The sequence below is a fragment of the Myotis brandtii genome, unplaced genomic scaffold (genome assembly GCF_000412655.1).
Source record: "Myotis brandtii unplaced genomic scaffold, ASM41265v1 scaffold45, whole genome shotgun sequence".
Classification (NCBI taxonomy): domain Eukaryota; kingdom Metazoa; phylum Chordata; class Mammalia; order Chiroptera; family Vespertilionidae; genus Myotis; species Myotis brandtii.
Genome location: NW_005367209.1, coordinates 1,805,942 through 1,824,485, shown reverse-complemented (window position 1 = coordinate 1,824,485; position 18,544 = coordinate 1,805,942). Strand labels below are relative to the sequence as shown.

General features: G+C 40.9%; 1 protein-coding gene across 1 annotated transcript in view; it reads right to left on the bottom strand.

Annotated features, from left to right (window-relative positions):
* Nucleotides 1-18,544, bottom strand: part of PAK7 (p21 protein (Cdc42/Rac)-activated kinase 7) — a 251,397-nt gene that overhangs the window by 10,226 nt on the left and 222,627 nt on the right. Inside the window, exons 5-7 of the mRNA XM_014546523.1 lie at nucleotides 16,616-17,107; nucleotides 13,993-14,126; nucleotides 11,020-11,146 (exon numbers count right to left, since the gene is read on the bottom strand). Of these exons, the coding sequence (XP_014402009.1) occupies nucleotides 11,020-11,146; nucleotides 13,993-14,126; nucleotides 16,616-17,107 (753 nt within the window). The remainder of the gene's footprint in view (nucleotides 1-11,019; nucleotides 11,147-13,992; nucleotides 14,127-16,615; nucleotides 17,108-18,544) is intronic.

Sequence of the window (18,544 nt, the reverse complement as noted above, 5' to 3'; positions counted from 1 at the left end):
AAGGCCTCATTTACATAGGATGCTTTAAATATTGGCTCCCCTTTTCTTTTTGTTTTCCTCTTTTGTTCATGACAAAGTTACCAATGTGCACATCAGCCTTTTCTCTGGCTCTACATCTGCTGCCTACACCTTAAATATTAGGCTAACTAGGGTTCAGGTCCAAACTCTCACCTCTTCTCTTTTTACATACTTTTGCTGGACACACTTTTGCCTCCCATGCTTAATGCAGATTTCTCTCCTCCATTCTAAACCTATACCTCATCTAGTTTATGTTTTCATATGGGGTTAATTTTGGTGAAAGATATAACACCTACTAGTAGATTTAATTTTTGTATGTGCATATCAAGTTTTTCCGTACCATTTGTTGAAAAGACCATCTTTGCTTCATTGTATTGCCACTCTCTTGTGACCATCTTTGCTTCATTGTATTGCCTTTACTCTCTTGTCAAAAATTAGCTGAATATAATTTTTTGGGCATATTTCTTGGCCCTTTATTTTGTTCCATTGGTCTATTTATGTGTTCTTTTGCCAATACCACCTAGAAAGCTGACAGTGTGGCATTGTCACTGAAGGTGGGTAGTGTTAGTCTTGAGATTTTGTTCTTATTCTTCAATATTTGTTTGCTATATATTGTATTGATCTTTTGCCTCTCTGTATAAACTTTCAAATTGGCTTGTGAATCTCATAAAATAACTGCCAGGATTTTGACTGGGATTGCATTGAATTTATAGATTAAGTTGGGAAGAACTGCAACTTGACAATATTGACTCTTCCTAACCACGAACATGGAATATCTCTCCATTGATTTTGTTCTTTGATTTCATTAATCAGTTTTGTCCATATAGATCAAGTATATATTTTGTTAGATTTATACCTAGTTATGTAAATAGCATTGTTTTTTTTTTATTTCAAATTCCACTTGTTCATTGCTAGAATATAGGAAAGTGACTTCTGTATATTAACCATATATTCTGAAACCTTGATATAATTGTTTATTAGTTCCAGGGGTTTTTCTTGTTGATTCTTTTGGATTTTCTACATAGACCTATCATGTCACCTATGAACAAAATTAATTTTATTTCTTTTTTCCAAATCTGCATATATAGGGTGTCTAAAAAAAGTGTATATACACATTTTGAATAATTATAAAGGCAGTGTTTATTAAAATGCATTTCATATTTAAAATTGAGCTATTAGCTGTGAATGTGTATACACATTTATTTTTTCTTGTCTTATTGCATTAGCTAGTACTTCTAATATGATGTTAAGAAGGATTGGTGAGAGGAGATATTTTTGCTCTTTCCTCAACTTAGTGAGAAAGCTTATTCAATCCTTATGCATACCTAAAAGTCCACTTGCCCCAAAATTGTTCTCAGGAGCGTATATTGATCTCTCCCTTTCCAAATCTGAGAGAACTCAGCACTCAATCTTGAATAGTTTTCTGATGCTGATTTTTGTCCCTCTGGATAGAAATGATATTCCTCAAGGGCAACAGCGCTGCCTTATACTTGTGAAGCCTCAAGAGCTGGGAAAGTAGTAGATACTAAAAAACACATGCTACTAGATAGATTTGATTTTATATTGACACGCCCACACACATATATATGATAGCAGGTTATGTAATAGACACATTGGTGCTCTATCATCATTGATTTACTTATTGAAGACAGCTGTTTATAGAATCAAAGTTAAATCACAGATGAATTAGGGTAATGTTTTGGAAATTATTAATATGTTTTTTTTCTTCTTCCATTTTCTTATTCATGATCTTCTCCTTAATCAGGCCAATGTCAGTGTGGTGTGGTTTGGAGTGGAAGGAGATTAGATTACTTCAGATATATGCTAGAGAAAGCTGGTTTAGTGGAGAGATGATGTTATCAATTGCTTTGACACATCAAGAGCCAAACACAGATTTCCCTGTGGTATAAAGAAGAGAGCTCTGGGCCATGGCAGTTGGTCTATAATCCTTGTTGCCCTATTTTAAAAGGAGTCTACAATTCAGAGAAGTAAAAATTCCTACACTCCATCCCTTTTAGCCTGGGATGATTTGCAGAAGAGAACAAAAGAGCACCGATTTGATTATGTCAGGCCTCAACTCTTTATTATACATCACTTCCCACTACTCCAACAGATGATGGTGGGCTTCAGATCTATCTGAATAGTATAAATCCCCACACGAAGAAGGGAGAGGAGAAGCCACATGCATCTGTCTTCAGAGGCAATATTCAAAATATTTACTAACCATCTTCATCTAGACCAATCAGAATCTAGACATAAAGTTAAGTGGTATCTTGAAATTATCTTGGAGCATTACCATACTTAATGAGGCAAAGGGGGTCAGATACTCCAATGGCTTGAAATGGACATTAACCAATAAGCATGAAAATATTGCAATATTTTAATAATGAATATAAATATACTAGTGAATACTAGTTGAACACCAGCCTTGGCTATGCCCAATATGACCTCCATGAAGAGAGTGGGTGGAAATGAATCTGAAGCAATGTTACCAGTTCCCATGAAATCATCATTAACTTATTTAAGGCAGCTGTTTTGATAATTAAATATCTGAATAGCATACACCCCCACAGAAACAAAGGAGAGGATCTTTGGGTAGTGTGCAGGAATCCAGAAGCTCCACCAAATCTGTGAGGGAATGGGGAAGTGCCCAGCTCAAGTCTATGGTTGACATGAGGAGGCAGCTCCAAGGATGGCTTTCAAGTCTTGTGGCAGGAGGCTGGAGTTGTGAGGTACAACAGAGGCGCTCTCCTGAAAAGCCCAGCAGTTGATGGAACCTGTTAATCCTCAGTGGTCACTTTTCCAGGTAGCAGAATAGGCCAGTTTTGTCAAGGCAGGGACCAGAGAGGAACAAGAAGATAGTCTATCTACTTCACCCTGAGGTCCCATAATCCACATTTGTCCCTAATTCTCCCAGAACTACCTTGAGAAAGATGGGGGTTCTAGGAGTGAAGAGATAGTAGGTGGTTTTAAAGACTGCAGTTTTAAAGATAGCACTTAAACCTTATAATAATGTGGTTGAACTTTGATAGACGATTTAAATATTTAAGCATACCAAATCTAACTGATTGAAATTTAAAAGATTTTTTAAAAAAATCTAGTCCATGGAGTTTTATTTAGAAGTCTAGGTTAGTTTTTTAAATCAATGAAATGATAATTGTGTGTGTGCTGTGTGTGCAGTTATTTCCAAAGCTTGAGAATAAGTAAATTTGTAACCCTACTACACAGATGGAAGAGGAGGAACAATTTGGCCAATACATTTTATTTGCCTGTAAATTTAAGAGATCGACATAATTAAGAGGTGAATGCATTTGCATTTTGGTATTGGCAGTCTTTAATGTCGCTATCTCTAGAGTGGTTTTCTCTTTCCGGACATAAAAAAGGACCCCAAACCTGCCAGACTGGTAATTACCTCCCTGACAAAATGTAAGATGAGAAATGGAAACTCGGCACTTGGAAAGCTAGGCCTGTACTGTTGTGGGAGTCTAAGTGCTTCTGCATAATTTTTTTTTACTCATCCAAGTACATAAAAGAGAAAATTTTCTAAAAGAACATAATTACACACAACATTCGTCCAAATAAATCTGCAAGTAGATAATGAGAACTCAACTAATGACTATAATAAGGCATTGTAAGCAGATCTTAAAAGCAAATCGCATAGACTCTAAGCTGAGCCTCATTTTATTGTACAATGTGTCTACATCAGAAACCATCTTAGTCCACTAATGCAGTTAGGCTAAGAGGACTGTAACTAGCACACTGTCTGCCCCCTAAAAGGAGGAGATGGAGCTTATTCCATTGGAGCCAGACATCGAACTAGAGCTTAGAGCTCAGAGAAAGCTGCTGTTTAAACCTGAGATCCTATCCATCTCCATGTGTCCTGGCTGGGAATCAGAGGCCCCACAAAAATATGGAAGGTGGGGCAAAAGAGTCTATTCACAAGATAGCTACAGGTTTACAACAGAAGGTAAACCCACATTCTGTAAATTGTATACACTCTACAGAATTCTTGTGGTGCAGAAGATACAGTTCCCTTCATTTATGTTTGCCTTTACTGCCTTTGCCTTTGGGGTCAAGTTCATAAAATGTTCTCTATGACCAAGGTCCATAAGTTTGGTACCTATATTTTCTTCTATGTAACTTATTGCTTTGGGTCTTTGATCCATTTTGAATTAGTTTTTGTACAAAGAAACAAAACAGAGGCAGCCAACAGGGAGATGATATTTGCAAACAGTAGCTTCAGCAAAGCTTTCAATTTCCAAAATATATTAAGAACTCATAAAACAACACCAAAAAACAAACAACCCAATCAAAAAGTGGGCAGAGGACCTAAAAATACACCTCTCTCAAGAAGACGTATGAACAGCCAATAGATATATGAAAAAAAATGTTCAACTCACTGGCAATAAAAGAAATCCAAATCAAAACTACAATGAGATACCATCTCACACCTGTTAGAGTGGCCATTATCAACAAGACAAGCAATAACAAGTGCTGGGGAGGTTGTGAAAAAAAGGGAGCCCTCATTCACTGCTGATGGGAATGTAGATTATACAACCACTATGGAAAGCAGCCTGGCAATTCCTCAAAAAATGAAGAATAGAGCTACCATATGGCCCAGCAATCCCTCTCCTGGGTATATACCCAAAAAACTCAAAATCAGGTATGTATTTGCAAAGATATATGCATCCTTATGTTCATTGCAGCATTATTCATGGTGGCCAAGAGATGGAAACAGCCAAAGTGCCCTGCGATAGAGGACTGGATAAAGAAGATGAGGTACATATACACAATGGAATACTGCTCAGCCATGAGGAAGGATAAAATAGCACCATTTGCAACAACAGGAATGGACCTTGATAACATTATGCTAAGTGAAATAAGTCAGTCAGAAAAAGCTGAGAGCTATATGATTTCACTTATATGGTGACAGGAGATTTGATTTTGGGTGGTGGGTACATGGCGCAATATACAGATCTTATAACATAGAAACCCACACCTGAAACCTATATGTTCCTGTTTACCAATGTCACCCCAATACATTTAATAAATAAATTAAAAAACATTTTTGCATCTGCTCCAGGTTTTTGCAGGGATGCTTTTGAGCCTGGCTCCCGAGGGCTTCATATGATGCAATGGTACCCAGTGTGCAGCGTCAGCATCTCCTGGAAATTTGTTAGAGATGCAGATTCTTGGGTACCACCCAGGATGACTGAATCAGAATCTCAGGAAGTGGGGCCCAGAGGTTTTGGTGTTCACTAAAGTTTGAGAACCGTTTTAAGAAGAGCAATGACCCAGGGACAGAGGAACAGAAAGGTAACAGAAGGGGCCAGACTGATGATGATGCCCCCAGCTTAAGGTCCACTTCTTCAGCTGCCAACCCCAAGAAGAGAGGGAGGGCAGCACAGTGGCTAAGCTAGAACAGCATGGGGGCCTCACCCAGTCCCTCTGCCATTTGACAGAGTGCAGAGAGCGGTAGAAACTTGCCCGATACTGCACAAAAGTATTAGAGCGAGACTCAAACCCGAGTCTCCTGACTTCTCCTGCTGTGCTTCCTGCATTAGGAAAAGTAACCTCTGTGGAGTGGCAGGGAAGGGGGCACAGCCAGAGGTTGGGCGTATCTCAGATTATTAGAAAGGAATGCTTTTAATTTGTTACTACACAACCAGCCCTACACGAAATACTAAGTGAGCTTTTCAGGATGGAAGGACACTAGACAGTAACTTGTATCTACACAAATAAGGAACACCAATAATTATGATAGATGCAAGTTAAAATACAGAATAAATGTTTTGTTTTTTTTTGTAAAAAAAAAGTGATTTAACATGCCCTTATGATAGATGCAAGTTAAAATACAGAATAAATGTTTTTTTTTTGTAAAAAAAAAGTGATTTAACATGCCCAAATCTCTTTAAGAAGCTCATTTGGGAAATAACCATCAGGTCTTCTTCTAATTATACAATTCTAGTTATTTGAGAGACAAAAAACTCAAATGTCTACGGGAGCCAGGCAAATAATATCAATGAATTAAATGGCCCATGTGGAGACAGTGGACAACAGGGGTACACAGCCTTGGTAAAGAGACACTGACTTCCAGCTGATTGTCAGGGGCATAGTAAAGAGGGCGTGGGGCAGTCATAAAGCGCTGGTTGCCAGTCTATGCCCCTTACCTATCCCTTACCCTCCCTTCAAATCCTGTGGGAGAGAGCGCGCAGACATGGTGCATTGTCTCTGGACATTATGTTAATTTGGGTTCCCACAAAACACACCCCAAGTCAAGGATTCAGTGCTGGGGAGGTACAGGGAACACTAATGGTGAAATGGGGAAGTACAGAAGGGAAGGGAAGGCAGTCAGTCAAGGGTTAAGTCATTACCAAGCAAGTTACCACAGTGTGAATTAAATCTCAATCCTGCTGAGGAAGTCTGGGAGATGGTGAAGGACATGTGCCTCAGAGCTATTCCATCCAAAGGCAAGGCCTGTGGTTTTTACACACCAACTCCCATCATCCGTGTCTGGGCTGTTCCTGGGAGTGTTGATGTTAATTCCCTAGAATTTCCAGCCTGCTTTGAGCTAGAAAAGCAGATAATGGTGGCCAGGGAAAGAGATGCAGGTGGTGGCATTTGGAGGTGGAGCTAGTGAGCACTGACATAGGAAGTCATGGGTGGGAGACCCGCTGTGTCTGCTTCAAGTGCCACTCACCCTCATCACGCCACCTCCGTCACCGCCACGTGGGAATTCAGGCTCTGTTGTCAGATACTTTGTTTGTAGGGAAGACAGGAATCTGAAATTTCATAGGAAACCTCCCAATTTTTAAATTGTGGCAATCAATTCATAGTTAAAAAAAAGACCATAAAGATCACTTGTGTGTGTCCCTTTTCAATAGGTGCACTGGGCTTGATAGGTTTGAATTTCATTCCAGCCAATGAATTTGATAAAAGTTAATCACTCACTGTCTAGTGGCCCCTGAGTATCATCTCTCAAATGCAAGCCCCCAGCCAAGGGCAGATTATGGATGAATTTACTCAACGCTTAATTGCAAGGGTGGGGTGGGGACTGCCCTCTCCCTTACTTCTGATGGTTTTACACAAATTACTTCATGTAATTCTTGCAACCACTCTGTGACATGCTATTTATTTCCCCCTTCAAACCCAAAACACCACATTCCCCTTGCTTAAGACAAAGTAGTAATTCACTAGATATTATTTCTGCCATGGAAAAATAGTGAATGATTTACCTTCAGTTGATAGCAAATAATTTCCCTTCAGATCTTTGAAGAGGCTAAAAAGAATTTATCCTTTTAAATCTGAACAATTTCACTGTCTTTATTTATTTATTTTTTTTGAAAATAGAGGCCCGGTGCACGACATTCATGCACTGGAGCGGGGGGGGGGGGGGGGTGTCCCTCAGCCCAGCCTGCACCCTCTTCAATCTGGGACCCCTTGAGGAATGTCTGATTGCCCGTTTAGGCCTGATCCTTGTGGGGGCAGGCAGACATCCCTCTCACAATCCAGGACTGCTGGCTCCCAACCGCTCACCTGCCTGCCTGCTTGATTGCCCCTAACTGCTTCTTCCTGCCAGCCTGATCACCCCCTAACCACTCCCCTGCAAGCCTGATTGATGCCTAACTGCTCCTCTGCCAGCCTAATCGCCCCAACTGCCCTCCCTTGCCGACCTGGTCTCCCCTAACTGCCCTCCCCTGCAGGCTTGGTCACCCCTAACTGTCCTCCCCTGCAAGCCTGGTCCCCCCCAACTGTCCACTCCTGCATGCCTGGTCACCCCCAACTGCCCTCCCCTGCAGGCTTGGTCACCCCCAACTGCCCTCCCCTGCTGGCCTGGTCACCCCTAACTTACCTACCCTGTTGGCCTGGTTGCCCACAACTGCCCTCCCCTGCAGGCCATCTTGTGGCCACATGGGGGTGGCCACCTTTGACCACATGGGGGCGGTCATCTTGTGTGTTGGAGTGATGGTCCATTTGCATATTACCTCTTTATTATATAGGATAATTAGAAGGTAGCAAAGAAATGTGCACCCAACCCTCCCAAATGTTAGTATCTTATACAACTACTAGAGGCCCGATGCATGAAATTCGTGCAAAAGTAGGCCTTCCTTCCCCCAGCTGCTGGCACCGGATTCCCTCTGGCACCTGGGACCCAGGTTTTCCTTGCAGCCCTGGCTTCATCCGGAAGGTCATCCAGTCTAATTAGCATATTATGCTTTTATTATTATAGATAGCTCAATATCAACACCAAGAAATTGATGTTGGTACAGTCCCTAGAGCTTATTCAGATTTCATCAATTATATCTGAACTCATGAGTGTATGTAGTATATGTATGTGTTTATATATTCCGTAATTTTATTACATTGTAGCCTTGCATAATCATGACTACAATCAAGTATCCAACTGTACCAAAACCATAAGACTCCCTGGTGCGGCCCCTGTAGAGTCACATACTCCTAATCCCTAAACCCTGGCAACTGCTAATTTGATGTACATTTCTATAATTACGTTATTTCACGAAGGTTACATAAATGAAATTATGCAGTGTGTATCCTTTAGATTGGCTTTTTTTTCCCACTCAGCATAATTTCCTTGAGGTTCATCAAGTATCCATTTACTTATTCATTTTTTTTTTTCTGAGTGGTATTCTATAGTACAGATATACTACAGTCTGTTTAACCATTCACCCTTTCAAGGACATTTGGGCAGTTTCTTGGTGGGGGTTATTTTGAATAAAAATGCTGTAAACATTTGTGTGCAAGTTTATGTGAAGAAATAAGTTTACATTGCTCTGAAGTGTATGTCACATGATAAGTCCACTGTTAGTTTTGAAAGGTAATGCCAAATGTTTTTGAGAGTGGCTGTACCATTTTACATTCCCACCAGCCATGTATAAGTAAGCAGGGTTATCACTGTTTTTATTTTAGCCATTTTGATAAATGTGTAGTGGTATCTTCTAGTTTTAATTTGCATTTCTCTAAGGGCTAATGGCATTGAACAGCTCCCAACCCTTACATCTAGGCTTGACTGTGTGACTTACTCTGACTAAAGAGACATTAGCAAACATGATGCAAGTGGAGGGTTCAAACTCGTGTGTGCATTGGGGCCTGGCTGTCTTACTGCTCTTGGGAACCTTGCCACAGGCAGCACATGAATAGGCCTGGCCTAGTCTACTGGGAGATGAGTGATGCCAAGCCGTTACCTCCACTGCCCTGGCTGAGTACCAGCCAAGTGCCAGGCAAATGAGTGAGGCCGTCAACTGCAGACTGATCACAAATAAAAAGTGAGCTCAGCTGATGCTCTCACATGGTGCAGAGATGAGCTGTCCCAGCTGAGGTCAGCTCATAGGCTGACTTGGAATTATGAGCAAATATATAGTTGTTGTTTTAGGCCACTAAACTGTAGAGTAATTTGTTATGTACCAAAAGCTGACTGCTATATACTCTCTTTAACAATTTTTTTTTTTAGTTAAAGCAATGCAAAAGCAGAATTTTAAACTGACCATTAAACATAATCCAAAGTTTATAATTATACATACATTTATGTGTGTGTATACACACACACACACACACACACACACACACACATTATTACAGCTGTTCATTTGGAAAATAATACAATAATTAATAAGTAATACAAGAATAAACTGTTTCACATACAACTGTAATATATATATTTTATTCATATATATGAATAAAATTCACATATATATGTGTGTGTGTGTATATATATATATGTATATATATATATATATATATGAATATATATATACACACATATATATATGTGAATTTTCTGCAATAAAATTGACAATCTTTTTACAAGAAAAGCCAAAGTGCTTGGGCATTTTCTTCTGGCTGCCCTCTGACCATTCATGGGCAAATTCTCATGTGACATGAATGTTTTTCACATGGCTGAGCTTGCTGGGTTGTAACAGACAGGTCATTAAGGGACAGCTGGCTGCATTCATCCCAGAACTATTACCTCTGGTGGAAGTTTCAGGGAGGTTAAAAGGACCTAAATAGTGAAAATCTACACTTCGAAACTTCCATTTTAGCCTTCATTGGAATATCAACTCATTTTTTTCTTGGCTGTGGAATTCTGTGTTCATTTGTACCATGGTGAGCTGATGAGTTTCACTAGCATCCCTTGAGTAGGTTGCAGTGATGAGAAATGCAGAAATCTGGGGCTGGAGAGATGCTAGTGTGATGAATTATCTTCCATGTTTCCTTCTAGATCTATTCTCCTACTTTCTCTGAGCCCTGGGAGGCCAACCTGTGTTGACTGCATAGATGACCTCTGATTTGCTTTTGCCAATAGGTAGCACCAACAGGAGACTGAACATTAGGAACAGAGGGAGGTTGGGGTCCTTATACACCAGCTCCCACCCTGCAGGTTCCCTGTGGTCTGGCTTCTACCAAAGATCAGACTCCTGCCATGCATCCCTCTTCACACAACAACCTCTATTTCCAGGTTCTAGTAACCAGTTCCCACCTCACCCCTTCCGATAAGAGTGGTGCTCCATTCTTGAGCACCACACTAATTCTCATGCGTTTTTCTCACCCCTCACTTTTCTGCATCTGCCCATACCTTATTAAACGCTCCTCAAATTGTCCACTGCAGTTTGACATCTGTTTCTTGCAGGAATTCTGATGGATACTGCAGACACGCATAGTCACGAAATAGGGTGGTCAAAGCCCTAGAAAAGGTCTCCGCCAACAAAAACAGGAGCATGGCAAAAAAAATTTCTATAGTTTTTATTACTGCCTACACTCATTGTTAAGGTGAAAAATTATCCATCAAATTCAAGTCACAGGTAATTCTGACTAACAGGATGACACAGAGGATGGTAATTTCCTTTTTGTAAGCCTTCTGGAAAGGGCAGTGGGTGACTTGTGACTAAAAAATTAGTGTTATAAGAAGTCTTCATAGGAGAACAATACCTAAGACAGACAAAGTGACAAGGCAAAGCATGGTGGGGCCAAACAGGAAGATCTTACCCGTCCATCGCTTGTCAGGAGGATGGAATCACTCTTTATGTCCCTGTGAATCACTCCTTGGTTGTGAAGGTAGGAGAGAGCTCTCAGAACCGACAGACACACAGTAGCTATCTGTTCTTCATTCATTCTAGAAAGGAAACAACATTTAAGGAACAAGGACAGATTTAAGAACATCCTTGACATGATCAAAAGAGGCAGCTCTCTTGAGTTCTAGTGAATCAACCCATGCCTGGAAAACCTATAGGCAAAGAAAATGAAGTCATTGACATCTGATTTGCAGAACCTAAGGCTGGGTACCAGGATGTCAGGGGCCAAATATAAGCCAAGGGCAAGAGACCCCCATTTGCTGGCTTCTGGGTCATTACTGCAAATGCACTACCTTGGACACCTCTAGGTAATTCCTTAGGTATTGCCAAACCTCCTGGGTCCTGCAGAGGAAGTGCACTGAATAGCACCAAGGTTCCAGGTATATCTGCTAGGTGACCTTGAGCAAGTCCTTTAACTTCCTCGGGTCTCTTTTTACTTACCTTGGAAATGGGGACAACCATGGTTCTCACCAAGGCTGGACTCAGGCAAAGTGGCCTTTGGATCTCTGAGACTCGCCCTGCCTCTCACTAGCCCTCCCTCATCTTCCTCCTGGAACTGGAGGTCTCTTATGCTCCAGGTCCTTCTGTCAAGGACATTGGACCTGCTAAGTTAGTTACTAATAACTGAGTGTGAATGAATGATTCTGTAATAGATGGGCCATGGGAATGAGAAAGGCAAGTACAGCACCAGACCTGTGCTCCTACATATCATGGCTGCCCCCCTCTGAAGAAGGTGTCTGGTTTCAGAGGAGATTGCACAGGTGCTATGAGGTAGTTATTTCTAACCTGGGACTTCCTTGACAGAATGTATCTGAGCTTTTTCATTTGATACAAAATAGGGATTGAAAAGAACCTTGACCAAGGGAGAACTCTAGAGACATGGATCACCATCGGACGATCCCTAGGGCAAGAAAGAAAGCCTCTCTTTTAGATATATTTTTTATTAATCCTATTTAATAAAAGCCTAATATGCTAAGTGTCCAGTTGTTTGGTCAGCTATTCAATCAATCAAAACGTAATATGCTAATGAAGTGCTAAGGCTGCTCAACTGCTTGCTATGACCTGCACTAACCACCAGGGGCAGACAGTCAACTGGTTGGTCAGTCGCTATGATGTGCACTGACCATCAGGAGGCAGACGCTCTGACCAGTAGGTTAGCTTGATGTTGGGGTCCGGCCATTGGGACTGAGCAAGATGGACCAGACACACCCTGGAGCCCTCCCTCAGTCCCTCCCCGGCTGGCCAACCTCCCATGTCCCTCCCTGGCCCCGACTGTGCACTAGTGCACTGGTGGGGTCCCTTTACCTGGCATGTCCCCTCTCACAATCTGGGCTGATGGACCCCTTTCCTCGCCCCTCCCTGCCCCTCCCCCTACACTAATTTCGTGCACTGGGCCTCTAGTTGTTTTATATGTAAGTCACATTTGTCTTGTTCTTAGGACTCTTCAGTATATTTGTTTCTGCAAATTAAGATGATCTTATGTATTTTGGGGGTGGGCATGTCAATGGCTATACTGCAGAGTCCGCCCACTGAAATGTTGGTGGAAAAGCTTCAGTGTCCTTTGGTTTTGAGATGGTCTACTGCAGCCAGAGAACTGCAGACATCATGATCGAAATTTTGCCTCATTTTAATGGCGAAACAGTAGCATATATTTTCTTCACAGAGTTTCCCAATGCTTGTTTGCATTCCCCCTATTGTTTTTCATCTGGATTCACTAATGATTTGGGTGCCATTTCAGTGAAATTAGCTTATATCCAATGCCTCTCCTTCATGACTATCCTCTTAACTCTTTGGCACTTTACTTACCAGCAAGACTAAACTTAAAGTTTCCCAAATGTAACATTTTTTATCTGTTCCTTAGAACATTGCTTCTCCAAAAGTGGTCCATGAATGAACAGCTTGGGCATTGCCTGGGAGCTTTATAGAATGCAGAGCATTCCTTCTCTCTACACTGAATCAGGGTCTTTTAGTAAGATCCACAGGTGGTTTGCATATTAAAATTTGAGAAGCACTGCCTTAGCATATACTCTTTCCTCTGACTCCAATGTCCTTTTTCTCCCACTTTCTGTCTAAGTGAACTATTTATCTCTCAAAACCCATCTCAGATATCCCCCCCCCTTTTTTAGAAATCTTTCTTGATACTCCCTGATAGAGACATTCAGGAATTCTTCTATGCTGTCTACATACATCTTTCTAATTCTGCACAGGTAGTAAAGTATTTGTTTCTAATCTGTGACTTCCTTGAGGGAATGGTTCTCAGCCTTATTTGTGTCTTTTGTATACCAGCATATCAGAAACAGCCCGATACATTAAAATGATGGATAAACACTTGATGAAATGACCACAACTGTCATATCAGGGAAGTACATAGCAGGTAATTACAATGGTAATTAACTACTTGCAAGACACTTTAAAAACAGAATTGAAGAATTTTTCTGTGTTATATAGGTTTGCTATTATGACATAAAACTTTGATCTCCCACCTCCCCTTCCTTCTCCAGGTACGCTTGGTGTATCAACACCTAGCAATGGCATGGCAACTCAGGAGAATGGAACTTAGTTTTAGATATCTATGTAGAAATGGAAAATTCTACTATTAGTCACCAAAACTTCATTCTCGGCAGCTTGGTGATTTTAAAAATCAATGGGTATTAATGAACTTCTGGAGGGAAAGGAGAGTGAGTGTTAATTGAATGAATGAACTATATATACAGGATATTATAATAGGCACCTGGGGAATATAGAGGAAGAGGGAAGTCATGACCTTGATTTCAAAGTGCTTAAAATTTATGAAGTTCATAGGATAGTCATTGTGGCTTCACCCTGGAGGAGAATAACAAATATCTTGCATTGCTTGCCTGGATAATAATAATAATAAAAAACTTACCTGGTATGAGTGACAATGTCTGTCAAGGCACCACCTTCTAGAAACTCCATGACCACCCAGAGCTCGTCACTGACAAGATAGCTGTTGTACATGTCAACCACATTGTCATGGTGGTAATCCCGCATTATCACAACCTGGGCAAATGGAAAGAGACTTTTTGACTTGTGGCAGTGAAATGTGGCTTCCTGTTCACTTGGGGTGACATTTGTGCTGTGAGTACAATAGATTGAGAGTTGCTATTAGAAATAAAGGCAATCAAGTCAGCAAATTTAGAGAAAATGGCAAGTCAACCAGACAATGGTGGGGGGTTGGGGAGAATAAGGAGTGAGAATAGGCAGAACCAGGACAAAGGTTGCATCCACAGAGGGGGCTGAGCTGCCTGTTCTGAGGGGATGTGGTAAGATATCCCTAAGGATCTCCTTTGGAAGGCACCATCCATATTCTATGGTTGGTTAACCTGGTAAAGTATCACTAATTCATGGCTAAGTGAGTAAATGGTGAGTCTCACAAGTGAATGAAGTAAACAGTTACTAGGGGTGGGGCCACATAATAACAACTTAAAAATTTTTTTAAAATATATTTTTATTGATTTCAGAGAGGAAGGGAGAGAGAGGAATATCAATGATGAGAATCATTGATCGGCTGCCTCTTGCATGTCCCCTACTGGGGATTGAGCCCACAACCTCGGCATGTGCCCTGACTGGGAATCATGACCTCTTGGTTCATAGGTCCACACTCAACCACTGAGCCACACCGGCTGGGCCAAACTTCACTTCTTGGGAGAAGGTCTGGGTTGAATTTGAGAGAGGTTTGGGCTGAATATAGAGGATGGATCTTGAAGATAAAAACAAATATGGCCCAGGCATCAAAAGGCTAACTAGAATTTGTTTGCTGGAGAAAGCTTCCAAGAATTGGTGCCCTGTGGCTGCTTCTGGTGACATTTTTGGAATTAGCATTGAATAATAAATTATAGAGTTGTTTATATGAAATTATATTTGCCCTGTCTGTTCCGGCATTGCAAGAAATACATTGCAAAAATCAGGAATTGTGGACTGGGAAGAAGGTGAAGCTGACTCACCTGATGCTGTCTGCGAGGTTCAGAGCATGGGAAGGAAATGAACGCCTTGGGAGCTGGAGATCTGTGGGGCGCTGGTGGCTTCACATGAGCCACCACTGAAGACTCCAAAGTCGCAGCTGATTGCATGTTTACAGTGTCTGTTTATTGTTCTGAGAGCTATATGTAGGTGGTACATTCTTTGCTAAAGACTGACATGTTATCTAACATTGGAATCCTGACTTGATATCTTTAAGACTTAGATTTCTCATCTACAAAAGCTCATCTCTCTCTTCAAGACCCCCTATAAAATCATTAAACACTCCAAAATGTTTTGTCCCTGGACACAAGTGCTCATTTTTCCTTCCTATGTACACTTGGGAGCTCTCAAGTGATAAGCAAGTTTAAAAGATAAAATAAGAAAGTGAAAAAATAGGTGCAACAAATAGATAGAAAGGGTTAATTTCTTAATGTATCAAGATTTCTTACAAATCAATAGGACAAGTGCTACCACTCTAATTGAAAATGGTGCAAAGGCCATACAAGTCAATATAAAAATATAAATATGAACTGTAAACATTTAAAAATAGATTCAGCTTCACTAGTAATAACATGTTAATTAAAGCAATAAGATTTATTCATGTCTATCAGATTAACAGAGATAACAAGATAGCATCCAATGCTAGTGAGGGTAAAACAGGATTATTGGTGAGGTCCAAATTGGTACAAACTCTCTGGAAATGATATACCATTTCTCTAAGTAGAAAAAATATAGAAAGAAAATACTGAAATATTAGCATGGAATATTTATTGGTTGTAGAATTATGAGGCTTTTAAAAGTATATTGTCTGTATATTCTACAGGAAAAAATCATTATCTCTACAGTTAGGAAAAAACATTTTAAAGTTCCTAAAGAGTGATAGTTAGTCCATTGTTAAACTCACCTTTGTTTCTTGTGATGTAAAAAAAATTGGCTACAAAGGATATGGAATGTAAAATATACACTGAGTGGCCAGATTATTATGACCACCCCATCAGTACTTCATTGACACTTCCAAAATTACTGAATATTGAAAACTTCTTAAGCAAATACTCTCAAGGTTTTATTATTATTATTATTATTATTATTTTCATAACTAATTCACTTTATTGTACTGATGAGGTGGTCATAATAATCTGGCCACTAAGTGTATATCTACCTACATAGAGTAGCATGAGGCTTTAGAATCTGACATCAACCTGCAGCTGTATGACTGTGGGCTAGCCATTTAACTAATGCGAGTCCAGATTTCCTTGTTGCTATGGTGATGACATCTTTCTGTTTCACAGAGTTGGAAGAATCACACCAGATCAATGCTTGGCACAGTGGCTTATACACATGAAGTACCTCCTAAAGGTAGCAGCCATACGTGCATAGAAAGAGACCAGAGGGAAGGATTATGAGGGACGTTATTATTTTACTTTATATTTTCACTGTTTTCTAATGTCCTAACATGTACATGTACTATTTTTGAAATGGGAAATAAGTATTATGTAAATGAGAAAGGATGATCTGGACATGCCATCTACCTCATTAAAAAGCAGCTCTCGCCTCTGCTGCTTTCGAAGGTCCATTTTCTTCACTGCAACTTGTTTCCCTGTGTGTTTCTCGGTGGCGATGCACACGATGCCGGTCGACCCTTCCCCGATTTTGATAAAGTTGTCCAAGTACTCCCTGGGGTCTCCTGGGCTGACCACCAGCTGCAGGGCAGCCCGAAACTGTTCGTGGGACACCCTAGAGGGCTGCTGGTCTGAGGAGGAGCCCCAGCTGGGTGGGGGGTAGGTGCTGGATGAGATGCTGAGAGAGCTCAGGTAAGAAGCGGTGGAGATGTACTGTGAGCTGGTCTGTAGGGAGGGGTGGTGGTACAGGGTGGCTTTGTGGTACCCAGATGGGTACTGGTGGCTGCTTGAGGAATAGCCCGCTTTGCTTTGACTTTGAGGTAGTTTGGCGGGGCCCCTGGGGTAGGTGTCGGACCCTGACAGTGGAGGGCTGAGAACCATCTGTGCTCGATCGTAATCCACCTGGGGAGACAGACAGGGATGGAGAATATCCGCCTGTTACATCTGAACACCACAACCAGTTGGTTAGGGAGCTAACACACGGCTGGTCTGAATGAAGAGCGCCACTGCACACCTGGTCATGGGTGAGGCTTACCTTTCAAGGCCCGGGTCATCCCAGCTCCCACCTTTTATCTGACTTCCAATCTCCCCATCGAGCCTCTTTCTTTCCCTTTCCATATCAAACTCCCCAGAAGCAGACTCTGAGGACTGGATTTGAATGCAAGTAGCGAGTGGGACATGATCTCCGGAGTTATGAAGTGAGACAGGAGAGAGGAAAATACCAATAAAAGATGAATGTTTATAACCAAGTTTTATAAAAAGTATGATGGTTAATTTTATGTTTGAGCTTGGCTAGGCTATAGTACCCAGCTGCTTGGTCAAACACCAGCCTCGATGTTACAGTAAAGGTAATCTAAGATGTGATTAACATTTAAATCAGTAGACTGAGTAAAACAGATTACTCTTCTTAAGTGGATGGGCTGCATCTGATCAACTGAAGGCTTTAAGAGAAAAGGTTGAGGTCACCCAAAGAGGAGGGATTTTTTTTATCTAGATGGCCCTTGGACCCAAAACTACATCAATTACCACCAGAAATTCTAGCCTGCCAACCAGTCAACAAGATAGACTTTCCAGCCGCCACAATAACATAAACCAATCCCTTAAAATCTCTCTCTCTGTACAGACACACACACACACACACACACACACCCCTTCCTGAATTCCCATACTAAAGGGTACTATATACTATTCACATACATAACCTAGCATGTATATAAAAGGGAAAACATGGCTCCTTACTGAAAGCTTTTACATTGTAGTCTCCCCTCACATTCCAAGGATATATGCCTAAAGCCCTGGATAGTACAGAACACAACATTTACTGTTTTCTCCTACACATACATACCATTTCACTTAAAAAAACATTTTACAGCTTCTCTTTGGTATATTCAAACTGCAGCATCACTACTCTTGCACATTGGGTTCCTTATTAAGTAAAGTAAAGGTTACTTGAACATAAGTACTGTGATATTGAGACAGTTGATCTGATAACCAGGACAGCTACTATAAGTGACTAATGGGAGTGGTGGAATATACAGCCTGGAGACACTGGACAGAGAGATGATTCATGTCCCTGGTGGGACAGAGTGGGATGGCATGAGATTTCATCATACTGCTCAGAATAGTGTTCAATTTAAAACTTATAAGTTGTTTAGCTCTGGAATTTTCCATTAAATATTTTCAGGCAGTGGTTGACAACTGAAACCACAGAAAGTAAAACCATGGATAAGGGAGGCTAGTGTATAGCATTAAGCTAAACATATGCGATGTTCTCACTAAATAAGTACAATAGAATTGAGAATAACCAAAGTTTGCAGGGAGTCGTGCGTGAAAGAGAAA